General features: G+C 36.3%; 1 protein-coding gene across 1 annotated transcript in view; it reads left to right on the forward strand.

Moving 5' to 3' along the window:
- Positions 1 to 5,281: 5,281 nt before the first annotated feature.
- Positions 5,282 to 24,759, forward strand: part of LOC103506650 — a 41,226-nt gene continuing 21,748 nt past the window's right edge. Inside the window, exons 1-4 of the mRNA XM_008471046.2 lie at positions 5,282 to 5,306; positions 6,014 to 6,207; positions 15,631 to 15,843; positions 22,167 to 22,300. Of these exons, the coding sequence (XP_008469268.2) occupies positions 5,282 to 5,306; positions 6,014 to 6,207; positions 15,631 to 15,843; positions 22,167 to 22,300 (566 nt within the window). The remainder of the gene's footprint in view (positions 5,307 to 6,013; positions 6,208 to 15,630; positions 15,844 to 22,166; positions 22,301 to 24,759) is intronic.

Below are 24,759 nucleotides of genomic sequence, written 5' to 3' on the forward strand. Positions count from 1 at the left end.
GTAGGCGCGATGACGTCACATCAAATCTCCCGAGCAAAGTTCCCTTGCAGGCAACGCATTAAAGTGTTTGTGCGCATACGTTTCTGCGCAGTTCTTTCTGCTCCTCGGCTAGCGCGCTTGCATACTGGCGCTACCTAGCGGACGAAAATAGTTACCTAAACTAAATGTTAGTAGGTAATAATGCATGTATTTAACTCCAAATCTTCAGAATAATATAAAGAAAAATCCGATTTTAATACCAAAGTTAATTATTATCAATTTTATTTCTAAATACCGACTAAAACGTATTCATTTTCATGTGTTCACGGTATAAAGCGTTAACCGTCTGGATAATGCTTTCTGCTGGAGTGAAATTTAATCTTCATTAGCCATTCCTCCGGAACAGACAGAGGGGGGGGGGAGGTATTCCACCTGATTTGTGGAAAACAATAGAAAGATGAGCACAACACATCTCCCGCTCTGCTTGTAAATAAAATAATAAATTAGGCAAGACCTCGGAACTCGGGAGGTACATGGGACACTGAGCGGTGAGTTATTGTCGAGAAATTAATTTCACAAAGCATCCTGGCAAATTATCTTTATATGATTTGTATAGTTTACTAGCTGAAACCCGTCGCTTCGCTCCGGATTTCTGCTAGTAAATCCTCAAGGCATGGCCGTTCATGTCACTCATCCATTTAGTGGTCTTCCGCGTGAAAAATCACATGGGATCAACTATTCACTTGCTTATTTGGTAACGGTTCACAAATAAAAGAGAAATTTGTAGAAAGGCAAGCAAAATAATATTTTTCTCTCTACGTACCTACCTAAGAGTTTTTCATGCGATAAATTCACCTGTTAGACTTATTACATTTTAACTTTTCTTCTGGAAAAATTATTTCTATGCTTGTTTCCCTCAATTATGTACTTTTGTTACAAAGGAGTAGTACTCAAATAAGCGACCAATGGGTGAATACATAAAATACAAAGTGCTAGGTGTGTACAAAGTAAAGAAAGTTGATGGTGGCAGTTTCCACGAAGCCACATGTTTAAGAAGTAACTAATTACTGTAAAAGAGAGAGGGAGGGAGAGCCTGGTGCTAGTGGTCGCAAGTTTTACAAACAAGTTAAATGTTATTAGAAAATGGGTTGGTTCATATACTTTCATTCTCTTTGCTCTTGAATATTTACATTACAAAGGAGTAAAGTATTTTCTCTTCAAGTTTACAGTTCTCTCGAGTCTTCTTGTTAGTGTGATGACTTTGTAGACTTCTTCTTCTTCTTCTTCTTCTTCTTCTTCTTCTTCTTCTTCTTCTTCTTCTTCTTCTTCTTCTTCCCGTCTCTTTCTTTTCTAACAATGAGAGTTAGAATTCCCTTTTTCTAGGACTTGTCTGAATTTGAAAACGCTTGAAAAACTAATCCTGCCGCTCCCTATTTGATGACGTAATTTGGTCGAATAATAAGAGTAGGATTTTTCAAGAGGAAAAATTCCCCTGACTCGATAAGTCTCATAAGTCATAACCCGTCTCTTTCTTTTCTAACAATGAAAGTTAGAATTCTCTTTTTTCTAGGACTTGTCTGAATTTGAAAACGCTTGAAAAACTAATCCTGCCGCTCCCTGTTTGATGACGTAATTTGGTCGAATAATAAGAGTAGGATTTTTCAAGAGGAAAAATTCCCCTGACTCGATAAGTCTCATAAGTCATAACCCATTACTCTCTGAAAAGGTTAAAGTTTACACTATGGGATAATGCATTACGGTGTATTAGCACTTTCTGACTTGTTTCAAAATGGATGAGGTAAGATGAGGGAATTTCTTCCGAATAATAATACCCTGCCATTTTTATTTTTTATTATATTTATTTTTTTTTGCCACGAGCTGGTTTTGCTTGCACGAGCTTATCAGAGTGCTCTTTCTCTCTCTCTCTCTCTCTCTCTCTCTCTCTCTCTCTCTCTCTCTCTCTCTCTCTCTTCTCCTTCTTCTTCTTCTTTTCTTGAAAGCCCGGATCCGTATATTTCCTAGTCTAAGCGAGGTAGAAGGTATAGTCCCATACGCAAATGTAGTCCCATTATTTTAACAGATTCCGAAAAATTGGGACCTAAAAAACTCCATTAACTCTCGTAATACTACAGAAATTCCTGTAGTAGACATAAAATTACGACTAAAAGTAAAAAAAGAAATTTACATAAAAGCTACCTACTATACCTACCTGCCTACCTGCTTGGTAATGAAATTAGATGAAAAATGCATTAGCAAAGCGAATAAAGTGATCTATTCACGCAACGAATTTTATAGTACCTACATACCTAGCTAGGAAATACCTACCTAGCTAGGTAAATACCTACCTATCTACTATAATAGTTACCTAGTTAGATATTTAGCTAGATATCTAGCTACGTAGGTAGAGATAAGTTTAAAGTATAATAATAGATGTAGGTAATACTCGTAATCTCGTAAATGTCGGTATGAAATAAAGGTAAGTACACTTTTTTTTATGACGGGTAATGCTTTTTATAACTGGAATCTAAGCAAAGACAGAACCAGCATAAGTAATTTGGTGAGTGAACTGTCCCAAGTTACCATGACAGGAGAGCGAGGGTTCGAATCCTAGTTTATTATTATTATTATTATTATTATTATTATTATTATTATTATTATTATTATTATTATTATTATTATTATTATTATTATTATTATTATTATTATTANACGCAGGAAACCGACAGACCAAAGAGCGACGGTAGAAAACTTAAATGAAGTGGTGGTGAACTTTATGTGTGGCATCTCTCCTCTAGCAATTCTTTTGTAAGCTCTCCCTGCTGTAGTGATACTGCTGGCTCCATAAGTAATTGTACTGCACTTTAACTAAGTACATGCTCTATGAACGTATTTCTTCCTGTCTCAACAATGTGAGCATACTGTTGTCGTGTTGTATTCTAGTAGGTGGTAGGTGCCTGTGCCTAGTTACGAGTAGGTACTACCAATTTGAAGACCCTGTATTTTGAAATTTGAATGGATTGTTCTATCATTTATTTATTTTTGTTATTATTACTTACTAGCTGAATTCCGTCGCTTCGCTCCGGAATCCCGCTAGTTCATCCCGAGGCATGGCCAAACTTGTAGAAAAGGCATGGCCGAATAATAAAAAATACGGTCGCTCAGCGCTCCCTATTAGCTGCATAGTTATCAAACTAAAAACAAACGAAACTCAAAATGTTGGTCAAGAGCGGAACATTTCTCTCCCGCAGTCTCTGCACTCTGTGTATTTCTTAATGGAGATTTTAGCGATCAAAAATTGATCATATCTCAGGATCGGTTTAGAATTTCGCAAAATCCTTTCTTATTGCACACCTAGACCATAAAAGGAATAGTCCTATCAAATTTAGGTGTTGTGGTTCAGGAGATAGAGCGATCAGTGTATGAAATGTGAATTGATCTTGATTTTATAATATAAGAAGATTTATTTTTATTTTTACTCTTCCAGACTCTTCATACCTCACTTCTCCTTTTTTGTCAATCTCTAAGGGTTTTCTCCTTTGACTCGTTTTCATCTTGTTCAATATCCTTTTGGAATGGGGGTGGAGTGTTTAATTTCTTATTTAAAGCATAATCTACCTAATGGATATTAATGTTTTCCTAATTTTTTTTCCTATTTCTCTCTGCTTTGTCTACGAATAAGTCTTGGGTTTTCTTCTTTCTTTAGCTTTATGTTGTTGAAATCTTACCTTCTATGTTTTCTCTTCTTTCTTACCTACTTTATTTTTTGTCTATCTTTACCTGCATTATCTACCTTTAGTATTAGTACCTATACCCACTAGACTTGATCTATAACGTTAGATTTAAATAATTTCAAATAAAGAGATCATTTGCCTTTCTATCTGCCTCTTTATTCCTCCCTCTTATTCTTTCTCTCCCATTTCTTTTCTTCATAATATATTCTAAACCTTCCCCATTGTCATTTTTTATTAAATCTCTCCATCTACGATCTTTACTATTATGTTCTTGTGACACCTTGGTGTTTTTTATTGTTATTGCCTATTATGGATTTAAATTTCATAAAAAAAAAAAAATTAAAATAAAAATGAAAAATAAATAGCTAGAAATACCTTTATTGCCTTATCTCAGGATGCTCTGTTTTATGATTCATATTCCCTCTAGCCTCACTCTGGTGGCTATGACTGACAGGTTCGTCTCGCTGGAGGACGTAAAACTCAGACAAAACCAGCCCTGTCAAGTCACAGGCAATAACACTGGCTCTTTTGAGGGTACCTGAATGGGACTACAGTCAAGTCCGTCTCAGGAAGTAGGGTACAACGACATAATCATGTACCTGAATATCCCTCATCAGACCCCTACGATTTAGGGGCCCCGAGCTAGCTCTCTGGCCTTGATGACACCTCTTGGTATCCTCTTAATGGGATAGTATATGAACTCACAGCTTTTCTCTAGAATAAACCTGAGTATGCGGACTCTTTAGAAATGCTCCAGGTGAATTTTAGAGAAACTGAGGAGGTTGAAATATACCAGTGAGGGTGCTTCTAGGTTCCATCAATGCTGGGGGATAGCAGCTCGGACAGGGGAAAAAATACTGGTCACATTAGATCTACAGAGGTGGCAGTGTTAATTGCATACTCTCTCGGGAGAGGAGCAACCAGTCCCATAATAGAATGGCTGACATGTGATGTTAGTTAAACACGCGTCTCTGCTATACTATTCGCTTTGCCTGTGTGCATTTCAAAGTCAGTGGCAAGGGAGAAGTAAAAAACTTTGGAAAATGTAAAAAAAAAGGAACTGAGATCCACATACATAATTTTCAATATGCTCTACTTCCTCTCCACTTTTCATTTGAAATCCTTGTAATTTGTAATAGACAGATGGGAAACCCCTCTAGAGATCTGCGTGCTGTTTTGTCCTCAAATGGAGCTTTCTCAGTGAACGAGATGTCAGGACAGCTTGGAAATTGAAAGAATCAGTGGTGGAGTTCCGGGGAGAGGTTTTTGGTGGATTTTCGGATGTAAAAAGTCTAAGGCGAGTTTAAAAACTTGGAAAATCAGCTGGGCCCGGACAGGGGCTTCATCTTGAAACATTTTTTCAATTTCTAAGGAACGGCCAAGTTTTCAAACTGTTGAACTTTCTATCCCATTTACAGATATGTACCTAGTTTTTAAACTAAGGTTTAGGTTTTTCTTCATGGGTGGGGGGAAGGGGGTAGAGAAACATGCAAAATCGTATAGAAAACTGAACGTGAATATTTTTCCCAATATACCTAGATGAAGTGAAATATGTTTTGTGTGAGTTTTATATGGGTTTCCCTCCCGCTCTCCCGAGTGAGAGTACAAACCTTTGAATTATTTCGTGTTACATTCATTTATCTTACCCGATTTGTTTTCTCTCTACTGCCTCTCTCTCTCTCTCTCTCTCTCTCTCTCTCTCTCTCTCCCCCCTCTCCTTTCTCTCCCCTCTCCCTCTCTCCCCTCCCCTCTCTCTCTCTCCCTCCCTCCCTCTTTCTCTCTCTCTCCCTCCTTCTCTCTCTCCCTCATCTCTCTCTGTGTACCTCCCTCTCCCTCTGTCTCCCCCCATCTCAACAGCCCGGTAATAAAAGAAGAATCCTACACTCCAGCCTTTGACTTACATTGTACCTGTACTCTGTACCCATCATAGGAATATAAATTTATGACCTAAAGCGTGTATTATACCATCCATCATTTGAGAATATACTCTACGGGAGCATTTTGTAAAGGCTAACTTTTGACTTTTTGTAATAAGAAAACACCGACATGTTGTGTGTTCTTGGGAATTTTAATCTGGCCGAAAAATTTGGAATCCTTTTTTTCCTTCCTCTGTTTCTCGTGAAATTCGTATGTTTTACCTACAATGAAAGACTCGAATGGCAAATTATTCAAATCCATATTGCATACTTTATCTTTATTCCATCTCGCGCTTCCTTTAAAAAATCCTCTCTGCCCTTTATTACAACCTTTCTGTCTGTCTGTGGAGATGTGGACTACCTAATGAACTCATTCGCTTGTTCCAGGCATTCACTTACACACCCCAGTGGTGCCTCCTGACCTTGAAATGTACCCCAAGGTCGAATCCAAGGACGAAGTCAAGGACAGTTCGGATATAGAAGAATCTTCTTGCTCGAGTGTAAACCCGATGAACTTGAGTGCTAATTATACCAGTAGTGTTAGTTTGAAACATCCCTTCAATGTACCTTATGATCCTATGGTGAGTGTTATTCATATCCAATGATCGGGACTACAAGCCAAGTACGTGATTTAAGATTAACTCTTGGATCACGCAGTCTGATTCGCTAAGATTGAGAAATCTGATTCAAAACTTATTAGCCCATATAGCTTGATTTAATAGCTAAACCAAGTTTTGTGGTTCTTACTATCATTTAAAACTAGTGTATACCTAAAGTTGGGATTCAATTTTACAACAGCCTCGGCAGATCAATTAAATGTATTACAATAAAAACCCGAAAAAAAAAGAAAATTAATTAAACCAAAGATGTACTAATATTTTGCCTTTTAGTTTGCACATTTGGGAGGAAAAAAGCCCGTAATTATTTTTCACGAGTTTAAATTGTGTAATAAGATAGGCACGCGTTCATTAGTGATTTTAATTTACTGAGATGGAATGAAATTTCTGTCTTCTAATTCCTGGAATTTATTAGAGGAAAAGTTCGGCTTCGTGAAAAATTTCCCTAATGATCAAAAAGCGATGTTAATTATTTAATTGCCTTCCTTTACTATTTAGAGACCTATCCACTTATCTACTACTACATTGTCTCCGTTTTTAGTTGATTGAACACAAAAGAGCAAAAATTACTACACGAATAAGTGAACAGAAAATAGTAATAATAACTTTTAATTAAAAAGTTGATAATAATAATAATAATAATAATGTCAGAGAGTATGAGTATTATGAACACATTATGTATAGTTATATGTAGAATGTTCAAATTTAAATTAGTATTGACATTTCTCAATTTGAGAAAAAAAAAAGAAAAAATCTGGTGTGAACATCACACGACTTTCTATTACATTTGCAGAATACGTAGGTATTTGAAAAGAAATAGAAAATAAAAAAAAATGTAATAAAAGGGAAATTTGTTGACACAGGGGAGTATCGAACCCGAAACTTCTCAACTGTAAGTCAGAGAGTGCTAAAAGTAGCACCATTCGATTCCGCGTGAAAAATCACATGGGATCAACTATTCACATGCTAAACCTTTATAAACGAGAAAATGTTGTATTAAACCGCCTTAAATGTAAAAATCTGGTGTGAACATCACACGACTTTCTATTACATTAAGTCGGACAGTTCTAAAAGTTTCACCATTCGATTCGGCGTGGAAAAATCCTATGGGATCAACTATTCATATGCTTACTTGTTAATGGTTCACAAATAAAAGGGACATTTGTTGACACCGGGGAGTATCGAACCCGCAACTTCTTAACTGTAAGTCAGAGAGTGCTAAAAGTAGCACTATTCGATTCCGCGTGAAAAATCACATGGGATTACCTATTCACTTGCTTATTTGGTAACGGTTCACGAATAAAATGGAATTTGTTGACACAGGGAAGTATCGAACCCGCAACTTCTCAACCGTAAGTCAGACAGTACTGAAAGTAGCACCATTCGATTCGGCGTGAAAAATCACATTGATTAGAATATTCACATCCGAATGACCAAATGTTTTCGATGTCTCTTACCGTTTATACGAAATAAGGGTTAAGCAACAATGACTTTGGTTAATATCAGGATGGGTGACTATCCGATTTTTAAAATTGTTACAGTCGCGTCCTTGGACCATACCGGGATGGCATACCAAATTTCATCGCTTTACGACAAACCGTTCTTGAGATATTTTGTTCACAACCTTTTCAACATTTTCCACGAAACCTGTAGTACGTACGTACGTACGTAACGTACAGACCATGGGCTAAAAACCACTTTTTTGGAATCAGGGGACCCCAAAACGGATATTTCCACCCATTTCCCGATTTTGAAAATTTGGACCGATTGCAATACTTTCATTACTAGTATAGCTCCGCTATACTGTAGTAATAGAAAGTAAAAAATCATAGAAAGTAAAAAAACAAATGAAACAATTAAATTGCATTGAACAGAATAGGTGAGGAAACACAACGAGGCCATTTTTTTTTTTTTTTTTTTTTTTTTTTTTTTTTTACGTACGTACGTTACGTACGTACGTACGTTACGTACGTACGTACGTTACGTACGTACGTACGTACGTTACGTACAGACCATGGGCTAAAAACCACTTTTTTGGAATCAGGGGACCCCAAAACGGATATTTCCACCCATTTCCCGATTTTGAAAATTTGGACCGATTGCAATACTTTCTCATTACCTTGTATAGGTTCCCTATACGTAAAGGTAATAGAAAGTAAAAAAAATGACTGCAGCCAATGTATTTTTTGTTTGTTTAACTTGTCAGAGTCTCCTGCAGCCGTTTATGTTTTCTATTACATAACTTCAGTGTCGATGACGTTTTGTTCAAATTTTGTTTTCCATTGAAAATCGGTTATTTGGCGAAAGAACTGGCGATCCAGTTTCCAGGAAACCAGAATAAAATTAGTAATATTTGTTTGAAGAATAAAATCTATATAACCCATCAATATTTTACAAGTGATGGTGGTAGATAACAGCAGAGTTCTCCTGAAGGAGCCATTAAAACAAATATGGTTAACCACGAATGAAAATGGTAGGTTTGTTCAATAGGAACTCGCAGCACTTCCTTCATGTGAAATGTGATCGGAGTGAGAAATGACAAGAAACATCTTTACCGAATGATACCGACTAAAACGTATTCATTTTCATGTGTTCACGGTATAAAGCGTTAACCGTCTGGATAATGCTTTCTGCTGGAGTGAAATTTAATCTTCATTAGCCATTCCTCCGGAACAGACAGAGGGGGGGGGGAGGTATTCCACCTGATTTGTGGAAAACAATAGAAAGATGAGCACAACACATCTCCCGCTCTGCTTGTAAATAAAATAATAAATTAGGCAAGACCTCGGAACTCGGGAGGTACATGGGACACTGAGCGGTGAGTTATTGTCGAGAAATTAATTTCACAAAGCATCCTGGCAAATTATCTTTATATGATTTGTATAGTTTACTAGCTGAAACCCGTCGCTTCGCTCCGGATTTCTGCTAGTAAATCCTCAAGGCATGGCCGTTCATGTCACTCATCCATTTAGTGGTCTTGCTCAAATCATAACTCATGAAGGTGTGTCCAAACAGAGGCGACGCCGTTGATCGATGTCGACTTTCGACTGAACCGTCCACACTGCCTCGATGACATGTTTTGACCTCGTCGATTGACGACCGGTCGACTTTGTTTGGACACTCCTTAAGATAAGAATAAAATATCCAGGAACAAGAGTAAATTTTGCCGAATCAAACCCGCGACCTTCGGTGTGTAAGCAGGGTTTATACGCTTTTCCCGGAATGAAATTCCATGACTTTTCCAGAAAATTTCCATGACTTTTTCAGAAAATTAGGGGGCGGAGGTACTTAAAAATCAGTAAGATTACCCCTTCATTTAAATAAAATATGCAATTTGCAGAACGTCAAGGAGTATGAAGGGGAATGCGCCGCAGGCGGTTTTTTGGAAAAAAAAACTTGATATTTATTTACACGCTAGGTAAGCATCACGGCCATGTGTGAAACTTGATGTTTATGAACATTTTTAATTTTTGACCGGGTGGCAAATTCCATGACTTTTCCAGGTTTTCTTTAAATTTTCACGATTTTCCATGACGATTCCATGACTTTTTGGCCCATTTTCAGATTCCATGACTTTTCCTGGTCGCGTATAAACCCTGGTAGGCCTAGGCCGCGTTAAACGCCCAACAAACAATTACATACAAGAGGCAAGAGATAAAAAAGAGATAATAGATCAGTTGCGCTTACTTGGGTGATGTTTCAAAGTCATAGAGCGGGAAAAATGAGGACCAACGGAATTTTTCTTTTTCTTTTACGACTTCTAGATCTCGAGATAAATCGATTAAAAAAATGCCGGTAAATCGTGAACTTTGACGTCACGGCATACGCTCCCGTAGGCGATGACGTCACATCAAATGTCCCGAGCAAAGCTCCCTTGCAGGCAACGCATTAATGTGTTTGTGCGCATACGTTTCTGCGCAGTTCTTTCTGCTCCTCCGCTAGCGCGCTTGCATACTGGCGCTACCTAGCGGACGAAAATAGCAACTGCGTTAAGTCTGACGTCACACATCTTCATTAGAACGGAAAATAAAAATTGAATTTTCGATCGTTTACAGTTATTTTTTCGGAGTTTTGACCTCAGATTTGGATTTTTCCCAACTTTTTACATAAGAATCGACCATTTATTCATAATTTTTACCCATTTGCAACTCCTCCATTCCCTGCATATCAAACTGAAAATATTTCCATCTAATTTTTTAGTAACCAAATGGAAAGTGAAACCCGTACGGGATTTTCAGGTCCAAAAACAATTTTCCCGTGTGCTAACCAGTTTCCCCGTGTGGTATTCAGTGAAAAACGTATTTATTTTCATTTTTTAATTCAACAGACATGTGGTTCATGTGGTAGTGGATTTTGTTTTTCTCGTTTTAGTTTATTACATTCAGCAAATACTCGTAATATTTCAATGTTTTAATGTTCACCTATGCTGTGTAGAATTCCTTCCACTACCCAAGTTCATAAAAAATTATATTGCACAAGGTAATATTAAATTGAATGTTAAAATAAACAAACAGAGGATCATGTAAACCGCACCAACCATTAGTTTAGGGGATATACATAACGTAATAGAAAGTAATAATGTGAAAACATGGAATATAAAACAGAATATGAGCTTTGAAAACGTTACGAGTCGAGTATACAAAAGAACAATAAAATTCATTAAAACTTGTCTCTGTATCAAGTCTGAAGTAACTACTTTACGTATGGTACCAAAGCAGTTGTGTTCACACTAAATTAAATTCAATGCACTGCTCTAAATTCTAAAATAACTACCCAGGTTTCAAATTCAGTACATACCTATTAAATATTATTCTTCTTTTTTTTTCGCCTTTTCCTGTGTACAGGCGGGGTCGGCGCTTTCCGTCAGCCTCTCAATCAGCCCTAACTTGAGTGATTGCTTTGGGCTGACATTCGGTTTTGGCTACAAATTTTACGAGTGGATGCCCTTCGCACTCAACCTTTGTTATTTCTTTAGCAAGGGGAATTCAGTGCACTGCTCTTACCCATTAAACACTACATATTACCTAAACTAAATGTTAGTAGGTAATAATGCATGTATAACATGTATTTAACTCCAAATCTTCAGAATAATATAAAGAAAAATCCGATTTTAATACCAAAGTTAATTATTATCAATTTTATTTCTAAACGTCGCATCGCGTTGTGGAAATAAAATAAGTACAGTTCCGTGTCAAGATGACAACTTTACTGATTACGTCTGTAACAGAATTGCGAGAAAAAAGTTCATATCAAAGTTAGTAAAGAAAAGGAAGAAGATGGAAAAATAAATCGTTTATCTCTAATAGAAACCCCTATACGACATGTAGGGAATGAGAAAAATTTGCTGAGTACAGAGAGAAGGAAGTTTCGTTATAATTAACTTAATAGGGAAAACTGCAGTACCATGTGAAAACATATCAGAGTATACCATGTCGTTGTACCCTACTTCCTGAGACGGACTTGACCATAGTCCCATTCAGGTACCCTCAAACAGAGTATACACTACAGTTTGAAAAAATTAAGAGGGATCAAGTACTTTGCTTGCCTGCAAGATATTATGTGTGGTGCTAGACTTCATTCTGTACTGTAGGTATGTAGAAGCTAATTATTTGGGACTTTGGTACATTGGGACACTCTAGTTTTATCAGCACTTGGACTTTTGAAAGTCACAATAAAAATTAATTCCATCTAGAGCACGCTGTTAATGATAAAATTCATGAAGTGGTTTATCAATTTTATCATTCACATACCCCCGCTACTGATTATTTAGAGGACTTTAGGTTGTACCCCGTGTTGCTGAACATGATGTATGCAATCTATGGCTTCTTTTTATTTTGTAAAAACCCTCTCAGGACATGCACTTTTAATTAAATTGGATGAGTTTTCATTCAGACTGTATAGTAACTGTAGGTACAAGGTCGTCATTCTAAATTGATAGAACTTATCAGAGTATACACTACAGTTTGAAAAAATTAAGAGGGATCAAGTACTTTGCTTGCCTGCAAGATATTATGTGTGGTGCTAGACTTCATTCTGTACTGTAGGTATGTAGAAGCTAATTATTTGGGACTTTGGTACATTGGGACACTCTAGTTTTATCAGCACTTGGACTTTTGAAAGTCACAATAAAAATTAATTCCATCTAGAGCACGCTGTTAATGATAAAATTCATGAAGTGGTTTATCAATTTTATCATTCACATACCCCCGCTACTGATTATTTAGAGGACTTTAGGTTGTACCCCGTGTTGCTGAACATGATGTATGCAATCTATGGCTTCTTTTTATTTTGTAAAAACCCTCTCAGGACATGCACTTTTAATTAAATTGGATGAGTTTTCATTCAGACTGTATAGTAACTGTAGGTACAAGGTCGTCATTCTAAATTGATAGAACTTGACTGTATCCGAAAAGATCTGAATAACAGGCTCTTTACACTCTTTCGTCCAAAGTTACAAATTTTCCAAATTTTTCTTCGTTGGCAATACGCCTCGAGGTCCAAACGGGCTGTTACCCTTTCATCTTAAGGTAAAGCAAAGCAGGGTAGCAGGTTCACAACACTCTAGTGAACGAGAAAATAATCCAACTAATCTCTCTATCTCTCTCTCTCTCTCTCTCTCTCTCTCTCTCTCTCTTTATTTTTTTTAGAGGTGTCTTGATGAGAAATAAAAACCTCTGCTTGACAGTAGAGATGTCATAACTGCATCTCACCTTTAAAGCTGAGAGATAGAAAGCAGACAGACTCCCATCCTGTCCTAATTATATTACAGGATAGGAGAAGAGGAATATTATGAACCCTATGGAATAGAACTGTATAACATGAGACGAACTGTGTTCTTCTGTGACTTGCTTACCCTTGTCCTCAAATGTAGTGCAATATTTGCAATAAACTGTATCTATTATGTACACCACACACTTTAACACTGTCTGACAGAGTCAGACCTGTGATCTGTGAGATGGCAGACTGTCAAACGGTTCGATATGAGGGTGAGTGACGGGCATTAGGATAAGAGCCCTCATAAAATTAAAAACTAATCAGCCAATTTTCTTTCTAAGTGTCAACCAAATTTCATCCAAATCGGATTGCCCAAAAAATTCCCAGTCTACAGTTGGTCCATTTTTAAACACTTGTACATCTGCCCTTGGTCAGAAGTTCTCTGATACCCGTAGACTTTGGGTGATAGTAAAATCGTCGAGATGAAACATGGACCTCTCTGTTCGGTAGACTAGGTATAGTAGATTACAAATATTATTTCTATCAATGAGAACCGCCATAGTTTACCGAGTTGAACACTAGACAGCTCTTCCTACCGTACATGTTTCAATGACTGCAATAGCTTATCTCTAACCCTGTATATGTATAATATACTGTATACGTTCCTATGTAATTTACATCCTGCTATATTTATATCAACTTAATTAAGGAAAAGGGGAAGAGACTCGAATGGTAAAAGTTACTTGCCTGGTGTTACAATATATCTCAGGACGTGTAGAGGACTAAGGGTGTGTAATGTGTACTTCTAATGTTGTCTTTATTAATTTTCTCTCTCACTCTGAACTTTCATCTTCACATTTTTCCGATCTTTTCCGATTTTAATTTAGTATCCCCCCCAGTTACTAACGTCTGACGTCTGTACATACATATATTTACATCCTCTGTCCAATCTGCCCCATTACGTTGCTTCATTTGGAAATATCAGAGCAAAATGTGTGACAGTTGACATTGGAGATAGCTCAAACAAAAACAACTCGAGTTTGCTACACTAAACAAACACTATCTCCATGCTTCATATCCATATTTAACTGAGAAGTGAGAAGGTTCTTCTCTCCATATTAATTATTTATCATCAGAGAGTTATTCACGCATTTTTTGACACGGATTGAACAACATCAGTCATATCATACGGTGCTCGTATTAGAAATATACAGGGTTGACTAGTACATTTGTACCTTTGTACTTTGTACAGTACATTTGTGACAGCATCGGCATCACTGTCATCTGACGTATTCCTAGAGCATATTCATCTGGGAAAGAAGCCTATAGGTAGGGAAATAATAATCCTGGTTTCTCCTCCTAAAACTATGCGTATGATGCGATCAATAGTTGGAATCGGATATTAGGTGAATGATTCCATCCGGCTCGTCACACATGTCACTTCAAGAGACTACACACACAGTACACAGAAAGCCCACTTTGAGACTAAGGCGTAGGGACAAACAGCCCTATAGGATGAGTTGAGCTTATGCGAGTAGACAGGAGACAAGTATTACAGTCGTTGGCGAGGCAGCCCCTCAGTCCTCTCCGATAATCATAAACCGTGCTATCTGTGTGCCCAGGATGAGTTTGAAACCATCCCGTAAGATAGATGATAGAAAAGACAGATATGAAGGTGCTTCTCATTCGACACAGACAGCATCTCAGTCGGAGTAAAGAAAATGCTCTTCAGCAGGAGCACAAATAAATGACACAAGATTCAAGATTGGTATCATTAATAATAATGGAACAGAAGTAACAAATGCTTATGACATCATTCATGGCAAGACAAGAAACTCTGGGTACGTTTTAAGATAAAAAATACAAATAAAAAAAACTGATGGTAAGAAGAAAATAAAGAGGAGGAGGAGAAGGAAAATGAGCAGTGAGCAAAGGGAAATAGTTTTAGATTTTTTCTGCTCTTCTCTTTCATCAATGATAAATATGAAGTCCCCAGGTCTTGCTTTGTGTTTTCTTAAGAGAGGAATAATAATAGAAATTCTGATGAGATCGAAATTGGTTTTTTCTCTCTCTTACGTTTGTTGGTTTTATTTTATACTGGGAATCTCAATTATTACTCATTTTGTGATTTTGCGAAGGCATTTCAAGAAATGAGTCTACTCCATTTTTTACTTCTTTCCAATCTCTGCAGTCTTGGACCAGTCTTGACATTCCGAGGATAATAATGCAAGACCATTAGAATAGTTGCGGTGATGTAAAAACAGTTGAGAAATGCAAAATGTGAAATTACTTTCAGGAACTGATAATTGGGAACTTGAGGACGTAAATTAATTAATAGAAAGCATTCTCTTCCCCAACAACTTGACCTATTTGACAAATGTCTATGTAAACAAAGCTCTTTCTCATCAATAGTCAATACCCACTACCAATTATTTATTTATCAATACTCAAGTAGATAATTTCTTCTCTGATAAAAATCTACTTTTTTCTTCTTAGGGTTTCGTCTACATCTCCGTTTAGGTTGTGTTCTAAAACCATTAATACAGACATAACCGTATCTGGACTATGAGCATTAGCATGTTCTAAATTAAAATGTTTTCCTCGATTCTTTCCTGTGAGCAGGATACTGTGTTATGATTATGAAGCATGACTTTGTTTCTCTTTTGATTCCAGGTTCACGTTTCATCCAAGCCCCCATTCTCTTTCTCCTGTCTAATATTCATGTCCATAGAAAACTCACCACACAAAGCGCTTCCTGTGAAAGATATCTACAATTGGATTGTAGAACATTTCCCTTATTATAAGAATGCACCTAATGGATGGAAGAACAGCGTTCGGCATAACCTGTCCCTCAACAAATGCTTTCGAAAAGTCGAGAAAGCTCCGGTAAGAATTTTCCTTCAGGACCATGTATGTTTTAAGAATGAAGTTCTAAGTCTATCTGTTTGCTTCGGCATAGTTCTCAAATGGTTATTTGTCATAGTGTGTGATTGTGACACTTAACTGTTAAGCATGGTATCGGGTATTGGTTACGAGGGATGGGATATGGGATGTATACTGAAGAGTTGCTATGTTGTTAGTTTAGGTACACAGGCTGTTATGACAGCTGACAGCAAAGTGTGCAAACATATCAATACAGACAGAGAGTATAGTTTTCATTTTCAGAATAATATTTCCGTCTGCTTTGTCATTTCCCTCCAATGCTCTTCTATTCCCTAAACAGATTTCCCACCATAATATTTTAACTTTTTTGCTTTCTATTTCTACTTCATTTTTATTTTTCCTACTTTGATACTGAATGATTTTGTTTCCAATTAGTGGTAATATGTTGTGTGCTTTTGCAATGCTCTGCATATCAAACTGAAAATATTTCCATCTAATTTTTTAGTAACCAAATGGAAAGTGAAACCCGTACGGGATTTTCAGGTCCAAAAACAATTTTCCCGTGTGCTAACCAGTTTCCCCGTGTGGTATTCAGTGAAAAACGTATTTATTTTCATTTTTTAATTCAACAGACATGTGGTTCATGTGGTAGTGGATTTTGTTTTTCTCGTTTTAGTTTATTACATTCAGCAAATACTCGTAATATTTCAATGTTTTAATGTTCACCTATGCTGTGTAGAATTCCTTCCACTACCCAAGTTCATAAAAAATTATATTGCACAAGGTAATATTAAATTGAATGTTAAAATAAACAAACAGAGGATCATGTAAACCGCACCAACCATTAGTTTAATTATATTGCACAAGGTAATATTAAATTGAATGTTAAAATAAACAAACAGAGGATCATGTAAACCGCACCAACCATTAGTTTATTGCAATGCTTCTAGAATATAAACGCACTTACCATCCTAAATTTCCAGTCATACCTATGTTATTGGATTTGACTTCGTGTGCTACATATCCCCTAATATGTAGTACCATTGAAAAATATGTAATATGAAGTATAGTTATAACACTTTGAATTTCTCAATTTATTAACCAAAACCTATGCTTTCCTTCTGAAGTACTTACGAGCGTACTCCAAAAGCCGAATTCTACCGGCATTGACAGCAGAAAAATTGACAGAGTGTGTATTATAAATCATAGATTATTTATTAATATTAATAAACAAAGTAGGTACTTATTAGTGTATAAGTCAGCACTTCTAGATTAGTCTAGAAATCTAGATGAAGAATAACTCGAGGTTAAAATAATAATTCCTCGGGTGAATTATATATTTAGAAAAAAATCCTCACTTTTTCTCAGGAAAAATAAGAGTTTTTTTTTCCATTTCTGAATTGATTTTTATCCTGTGTTTTTAGCTTTTCATCTTTTGCCCTTTTAGGTTTTTTTCCTCTACTTCTCACTTTTTCTTTGTAAGGTGGGAAGAAATCGCCTGTTGCTTCCATATCACGTACTAATAGGAATAAATATATTCCTGCTGCTGCATAATATCTGGAATCTGAATCCATATTTTTATCATTTCATTTTCTTACCTACTTTCTACTCGTATTTCATCTAACATCAGACCACGGAAACCAAGGAGATGTTCATTTGCAAATTATATCGTTTACGTAAAGGATTTTTACTTTCAAATTTATATTCATAGTTATTATTTATTATCTGGGGTGGAGTGGATTAAAAATACTCCACGAAGCACGTGTATGTCTATTGGCAAATTCTATTGGAAGGAAACTTGAGAAAACTTGTAATCAAATAAAATCTTGTACTAAATGCTCTTATTGTACGAGTATTATGAATAATTTTACAATTGAATTTAGATTAAGAACTTGGATTTATTTAAACCCAAAGCCTTAAGCCTTGCATCTAAAATATTCTAAACGATCTGTGGGGGAAATGGATATTGCAAAAACTTGAAGAAGAAGAAGACACGGACAAACAAGTGGGTAAATTATCCGGGAACTAAGTACTTATTTGCACAGGTGTGTACTGTGTAGCCTGAGAAAATCAATATTTAGGCCAAGTGGTCCCTCAGGACAAATCCTGCAGTTAAACTCTCCGTAGTTCTAACTCAGTAATGACCTAGGATTCAGAAAAGAAACTGGAACATTTTTTATAGTCAGCTAGTATTAAAGTAGTAGACTCTCTCCCTCTCCCTCTCCCCTCTCTCGTTGTCTTTCTTCCTTTTCTATCGTGTACTTTGAACCTGTTCCTTATTTGTATTTGTCTCCTAACCAGCACAAAGTTCCAAACACGAAACTCCTTACCCACATCAGAGTGCGGTGGTTTTCTATATTTAATTAGGAGAACACTCCAAGGAAGGAGGAGTAGTACGAGTATTATAGTACTTTATTTAGACTGTCGAACTTTCTCCGTGTACTGGTTGAGTACATAACAATACAGTCTAATCTGGTGGAATGAAATGATTTAGCAGGGTTTATACGCGACCTGGAAAAGTCATGGAATCTGAAAATCGGCCAAAAAGTCATGGAAAATCGTGAATTCAAAGAAAACCTGGAAAAGTCATGGAATTTGCCATCCGGTCAAAAATTGAAAATGTTCAATTTTTTTTAGAGGTGTCTTGATGAGAAATAAAAACCTCTGCTTGACAGTAGAGATGTCATAACTGCATCTCACCTTTAAAGCTGAGAGATAGAAAGCAGACAGACTCCCATCCTGTCCTAATTATATTACAGGATAGGAGAAGAGGAATATTATGAACCCTATGGAATAGAACTGTATAACATGAGACGAACTGTGTTCTTCTGTGACTTGCTTACCCTTGTCCTCAAATGTAGTGCAATATTTGCAATAAACTGTATCTATTATGTACACCACACACTTTAACACTGTCTGACAGAGTCAGACCTGTGATCTGTGAGATGGCAGACTGTCAAACGGTTCGATATGAGGGTGAGTGACGGGCATTAGGATAAGAGCCCTCATAAAATTAAAAACTAATCAGCCAATTTTCTTTCTAAGTGTCAACCAAATTTCATCCAAATCGGATTGCCCAAAAAATTCCCAGTCTACAGTTGGTCCATTTTTAAACACTTGTACATCTGCCCTTGGTCAGAAAGTAGTAGAACAAACAAGAAATATCTTCCAGGTCAGATAAGATGAGAAAATTATTCCTAATGGTAATGTGAAAATTATGTAGATTTTTAGATATTATTAGGAAATATCAAACAATTATTATATTCAAGAGAATAAATCTCGTTCTTTTTTCTTTTTCTTTTTTTGATATTAAAATAAGCATGGACAAAAATAAAATAATGATGATTTATTAGAAGAGATGAGTTGCTCTTTTATTCTCTCTCGTTTCTGGATAAATAATAATCTTTAATTTAAATTGAAAGTATTTTTTACTTTCTCTTCAATGTACTCTCGTTTTGCACTCGGAAAATTATTCTAGTTATATAGTTGAGCATTAGATTGCAACTACTATTAACTAATATGTATATGTAAATATGTTTCATGTAATAATAAACAAACTATCTATACACAGATCCATTAGTTTTCGAAAAAAAGTAAACATCATATATAGTAACTATACGAGGACTCTGCAGTATTTTCCATTCATTCATTACTCAGTATGAAAAATAGAAAACACATAAAGTAAATGTACATATTTTATGGGTTTTTATTGTCCTGAGATTTTTGCCCAGTGAAGGGAAGGGAGTAAGGGGAAAGTCATAATAATTTGATAGAATAATGCAGGATGCAAATCCCCCGTATTTCACCATTTTCAAATCTCTGGCTAAGATATTTTGCATATTTCAACAAGGTAGCTTTCTACCCTGGAGTTTTCAAATCTGTTCTCTACTTTCTTTTGTTAAATTCAGTAGAAAAGCTTTGTGGACATTTTTCTTTTATATGAACCGTCAAAATAAATGTATTTAACTTAGTATAGGTATGTAGATATACTGAGAAGTGAGAAGGTTCTTCTCTCGATATCAATTATTTATCATCAGAGAGTTATTCACGCATTTTTTGACACGGATTGAACAACATCAGTCATATCATACGGTGCTCGTATTAGAAATATACAGGGTTGACTAGTTCATTTGTACCTTTGTACAGTACATTTGTGACAGCATCGGCATCACTGTCATCTGACGTATTCCTAGAGCATATTCATCTGGGAAAGAAGCCTATAAGTAGGTAGGGAAATAATAATCCTGGTTTCTCCTCCTAAAACTATGCGTATGATGCGATCAATAGTTGGAATCGGATATTAGGTGAATGATTCCATCCGGCTCGTCACACATGTCACTTCAAGAGACTACACACACAGTACACAGAAAGCCCACTTTGAGACTAAGGCGTAGGGACAAACAGCCCTATAGGATGAGTTGAGCTTATGCGAGTAGACAGGAGATAAATATCTGCCACAAGTATTACAGTCGTTGGCGAGGCAGCCCCTCAGTCCTCTCCGATAATCATAAACCGTGCTATCTGTGTGCCCAGGATGAGTTTGAAACCATCCCGTAAGATAGATGATAGAAACGAGACAGATATGAAGGTGCTTCTCATTCGACACAGACAGCATCTCAGTCGGAGTAAAGAAAATGCTCTTCAGCAAGAGCACAAATAAATGACACAAGATTCAAGATTGGTATCATTAATAATAATGGAACAGAAGTAACAAATGCTTATGACATCATTCATGGCAAGACAAGAAACTCTGGGTACGTTTTAAGATAAAAAATACAAATAAAAAAAAACTGATGGTAAGAAGAAAATAAAGAGGAGGAGGAGAAGGAAAATGAGCAGTGAGCAAAGGGAAATAGTTTTAGATTTTTTCCTGATGGTAAGAAGAAAATAAAGAGGAGGAGGAGAAGGAAAATGAGCAGTGAGCAAAGGGAAATAGTTTTAGATTTTTTCTGCTCTTCTCTTTCATCAATGATAAATATGAAGTCCCCAGGTCTTGCTTTGTGTTTTCTTAAGAGAGGAATAATAATAGAAATTCTGATGAGATCGAAATTGGTTTTTTCTCTCTCTTACGTTTGTTGGTTTTATTTTATACTGGGAATCTCAATTATTACTCATTTTGTGATTTTGCGAAGGCATTTCAAGAAATGAGTCTACTCCATTTTTTACTTCTTTCCAATCTCTGCAGTCTTGGACCAGTCTTGACATTCCGAGGATAATAATGCAAGACCATTAGAATAGTTGCGGTGATGTAAAAACAGTTGAGAAATGCAAAATGTGAAATTACTTTCAGGAACTGATAATTGGGAACTTGAGGACGTAAATTAATTAATAGAAAGCATTCTCTTCCCCAACAACTTGACCTATTTGACAAATGTCTATGTAAACAAAGCTCTTTCTCATCAATAGTCAATACCCACTACCAATTATTTATTTATCAATACTCAAGTAGGTAATTTCTTCTCTTATAAAAATCTACTTTTTTCTTCTTAGGGTTTCGTCTACACCTCCGTTTAGGTTGTGTTCTAAAACCATTAATACAGACATAACCGTATCTGGACTATGAGCATTAGCATGTTCTAAATTAAAATGTTTTTATAGTGCTTTATTTAGACTGTCGAACTTTCTCCGTGTACTGGTATAACAATACAGTCTAATCTGGTGGAATGAAATGATTTAGCAGGGTTTATACGCGACCTGGAAAAGTCACGGAATCTGAAAATTGGCCAAAAAGTCATGGAAAATCGTGAATTCAAAGAAAACCTGGAAAAGTCATGGAATTTGCCATCCGGTCAAAAATTGAAAATGTTCAAGGTATATTTACTCTTCAGAAGGTATTACATACTTGCTTGGTTGAAAGTGTTGAGGTCAGGGTTTTTTTTTACATTCTTTAGATTCTAAAGTGTAGATATATTTACTCTTCAGAAGGTATTACATACTTGCTTGGTTGAAAGTGTTGAGGTCAGGGTTTTTTTTTACATTCTTTAGATTCTAAAGGTTCATTGAAGAAAGAAGACCAGAAATTCCAGAAGTGTTGCTTCAGAAATTTTAAGTATTTGTTACATTTTTTGACAAGTTAGAATACACTTAAGACATTTTATGCTTATTAAAAGTCGTTACCTTGAGAGTCCATTTATATGTACCCAGTACCACCATTTATAGCATTTAGAGTCTGGAATAATGATATTAAAAAGTACTCGTAAAGAACATTCTTGGTGTCATGGTCAAACCATATGGCTGGTGTGCTATTGATCACAAGTTTTTGGACTCCCTCTATCTATAATTTTCATACATCTCTCTACAGCTCCTCGTGTTTTTCTCAATTTCAGAATGTTGGCAAAGGTTCCCTATGGATGGTGGATGCACATTTCAGGCCTAATCTTCTCATTGCATTGGAGAAAGCTCCATACAGTTTTTCCAGAGCTTTGAAGTCCAGTTGTACTTCAGAAGATACTATGTCCAGGTATGTTATCTATTTATTGAAGAATATCTTAGTTAATCACAAATCAAAGTTTTTACCAAATTCAATTTCCAAGCCAGCCTAGTTTACTTGGAGGGGCAGACCGCCGCCTTGTAAATACTTGGTAGTGGGTTCAATTCCCACTACACCTGCCCAGGGCGGATTTTATCCTAAACAGATAAGGTTTGTTCTCAGAACGGATGGCTTTCTCCTATCCTGTCTTCCTTCTCTGTTCGCTTTCGGGATGATGAGACCTTAGCAGTTACACTTACCTCTATGAAACCTCTTTTTTTATCAATCTCTACCTCATCAAATTGGATCAAAGGCATACGTTTTTGCAAGCCAAGATTTTACAAAAATCCACCATTTCACCTCAGACTCAAAATGCTGCTATTTTGCTCGCTAGTTTCTTTACACTGCATTGTAGATAGTCTACAAGTACACATCCACCACCTCCAGTTTCTTATCCAGGTATCTCATCCCCTTCTCTATCAATCTCTACCTCATCAAATTGGATCAAAGGCATACATTTTTGCAAGCCAAGATTTTACAAAAATCCACCATTTCATCTCAAACTCAAAATGCTGCTATTTTGCTTGCTAGTTTCTTTACACTGCATTGTAGATAGTCTACAAGTACACATCCACCACCTCCAGTTTCTTATCCAGGTATCTCATCCCCTTCTCCACAAAATTCTATCTCCTCACTGATACAAATTCTCTCGCTCCGTGTTTTTTTTACGATTTCTATGTAAATGACGCGAATAAAATTATAAAATTAGCATAGAAGCTACACCTCGCAGGGGTTAAAATCTTGGAGCTCAGAGTCTAGTGAGGTAACAGGTGTTAGAGAGTATTGTACTTTATACCGACAGTGGCGCTTCTATATTCTATATCCTAAATTTATAACCCACTGCCCCATCGTACCGACAAACATCCACTACAAATACGCTTTCTCAGAACTGTGTAAAGTGTGTAATCTACCTAATATCTCATTTCCCTGGTCAAATATTACAGAAGTTGTTAGGATATATTTTGTAGTGTGTAGTTAGCACTGTGGCCTTCAGATCCAAGTCCAAGTAAAGGTGAAAATTTTAGAGTAATTCTACCGAAAAAAAAATGTCATTTGTGACAAGCATTCCTTCTTAAAAAGAATTGAAATTCCTTTATGCTCAGTTTGGACAGTCCTGAGTATGATAGTGTAGTGTGTAGTTAGCACCGTGGCCTTCAGATCCAAGTCCAAGTAAAGGTGAAAATTTTAGAGTAATTCTACCGAAAAAAAAAAAAAAATGTCATTTGTGACAAGCATTCCTTCTTAAAAAGAATTGAAATTCCTTTATGCTCAGTTTGGACAGTCCTGAGTATGATAGTATCAATATTTATTCATGAAGAAGGTGAGAAAGGAAGGGAACATATTAGTGAAGAAAACTATATGCGTCAATTTTACCTCCAACTAGTTTTGAAATTTATTTGTAAAATGCAAAAAGGAAATTTCTTACCAATATAGATTTAGTGCAAACAAATATCCTGAATATCTTGGGTAAGTTTCTACTTTGCCAAATTGAAGCTATGCATGTGGCTAAGCTCTCTCTCTCTCTCTCTCTCTCTCTCCCTCTCGTTGACGAAACATGCTCCTCGTCTACTCCTGAAGGAAATTTTTATTTGCAGTCATTTTTCAGGCTTATTATTTTGACCGCTTAAAAATGTCTTGTGGTCAGAATGATAAATTGTTTGAAAAACGTTTTGAAGTATTTTCGAGGCTTGTAATTTATCATTATTATGCCTCTTCATTGTAGATGATATTACAGTGAGAAAGGTTCGGTAACTTTACTCAAATTTCAAAATGGTCATGTACCTACCTAGTGTGTACTTTAGAAGATGAAATCGATTTTTACATCTGACTAAGACAGAATGGGTTGGTAATATTTTCAATTTCAACATCACATGAGCCCAGTTTCATACAGTGCATTCATAAAGCCCCCCCACCTTAATTTTTGAACCGATGAATTTAGAATCCTGAAACTTTGTATACAAGCCTATATTTACCTCTAGTTTCTTATAGGCTATGTAAAAATTCAGGGCCTTTTTCAGGGTGGGCCCCAGGGGGGGCCAACTTTAAAATCTTAAATGACAACCCCCTACTTTTGACGCATCATATTGAAGGTCTTAAAGAACGTAGTACATTGGTACAAATTTGAGCTCGATCCGACAAACAGGGCCGGAGTTATGGCCTGTTGAAATTTTCATTTTTCCATGTTCTCCCGCTAATAGGGGAAGCACCAAAAATGGGAAATTCATATCGATTGGTGATTTGTGCTTCAAATAAGTCCCACTAATGGTTCATATTGAAATTCGGTCCCAAAAATTAAATTTCGAAACATCCATTTTCATCCCCGGAGGCCATTCAAAAATTGAAAATGTTCAAATTAAATATCAAGTTTTTCTGGAAAACGCCCTGCGGCG

This window comes from Diaphorina citri, unplaced genomic scaffold (genome assembly GCF_000475195.1).
Source record: "Diaphorina citri unplaced genomic scaffold, Diaci psyllid genome assembly version 1.1 scaffold252, whole genome shotgun sequence".
NCBI lineage: Eukaryota > Metazoa > Arthropoda > Insecta > Hemiptera > Psyllidae > Diaphorina > Diaphorina citri.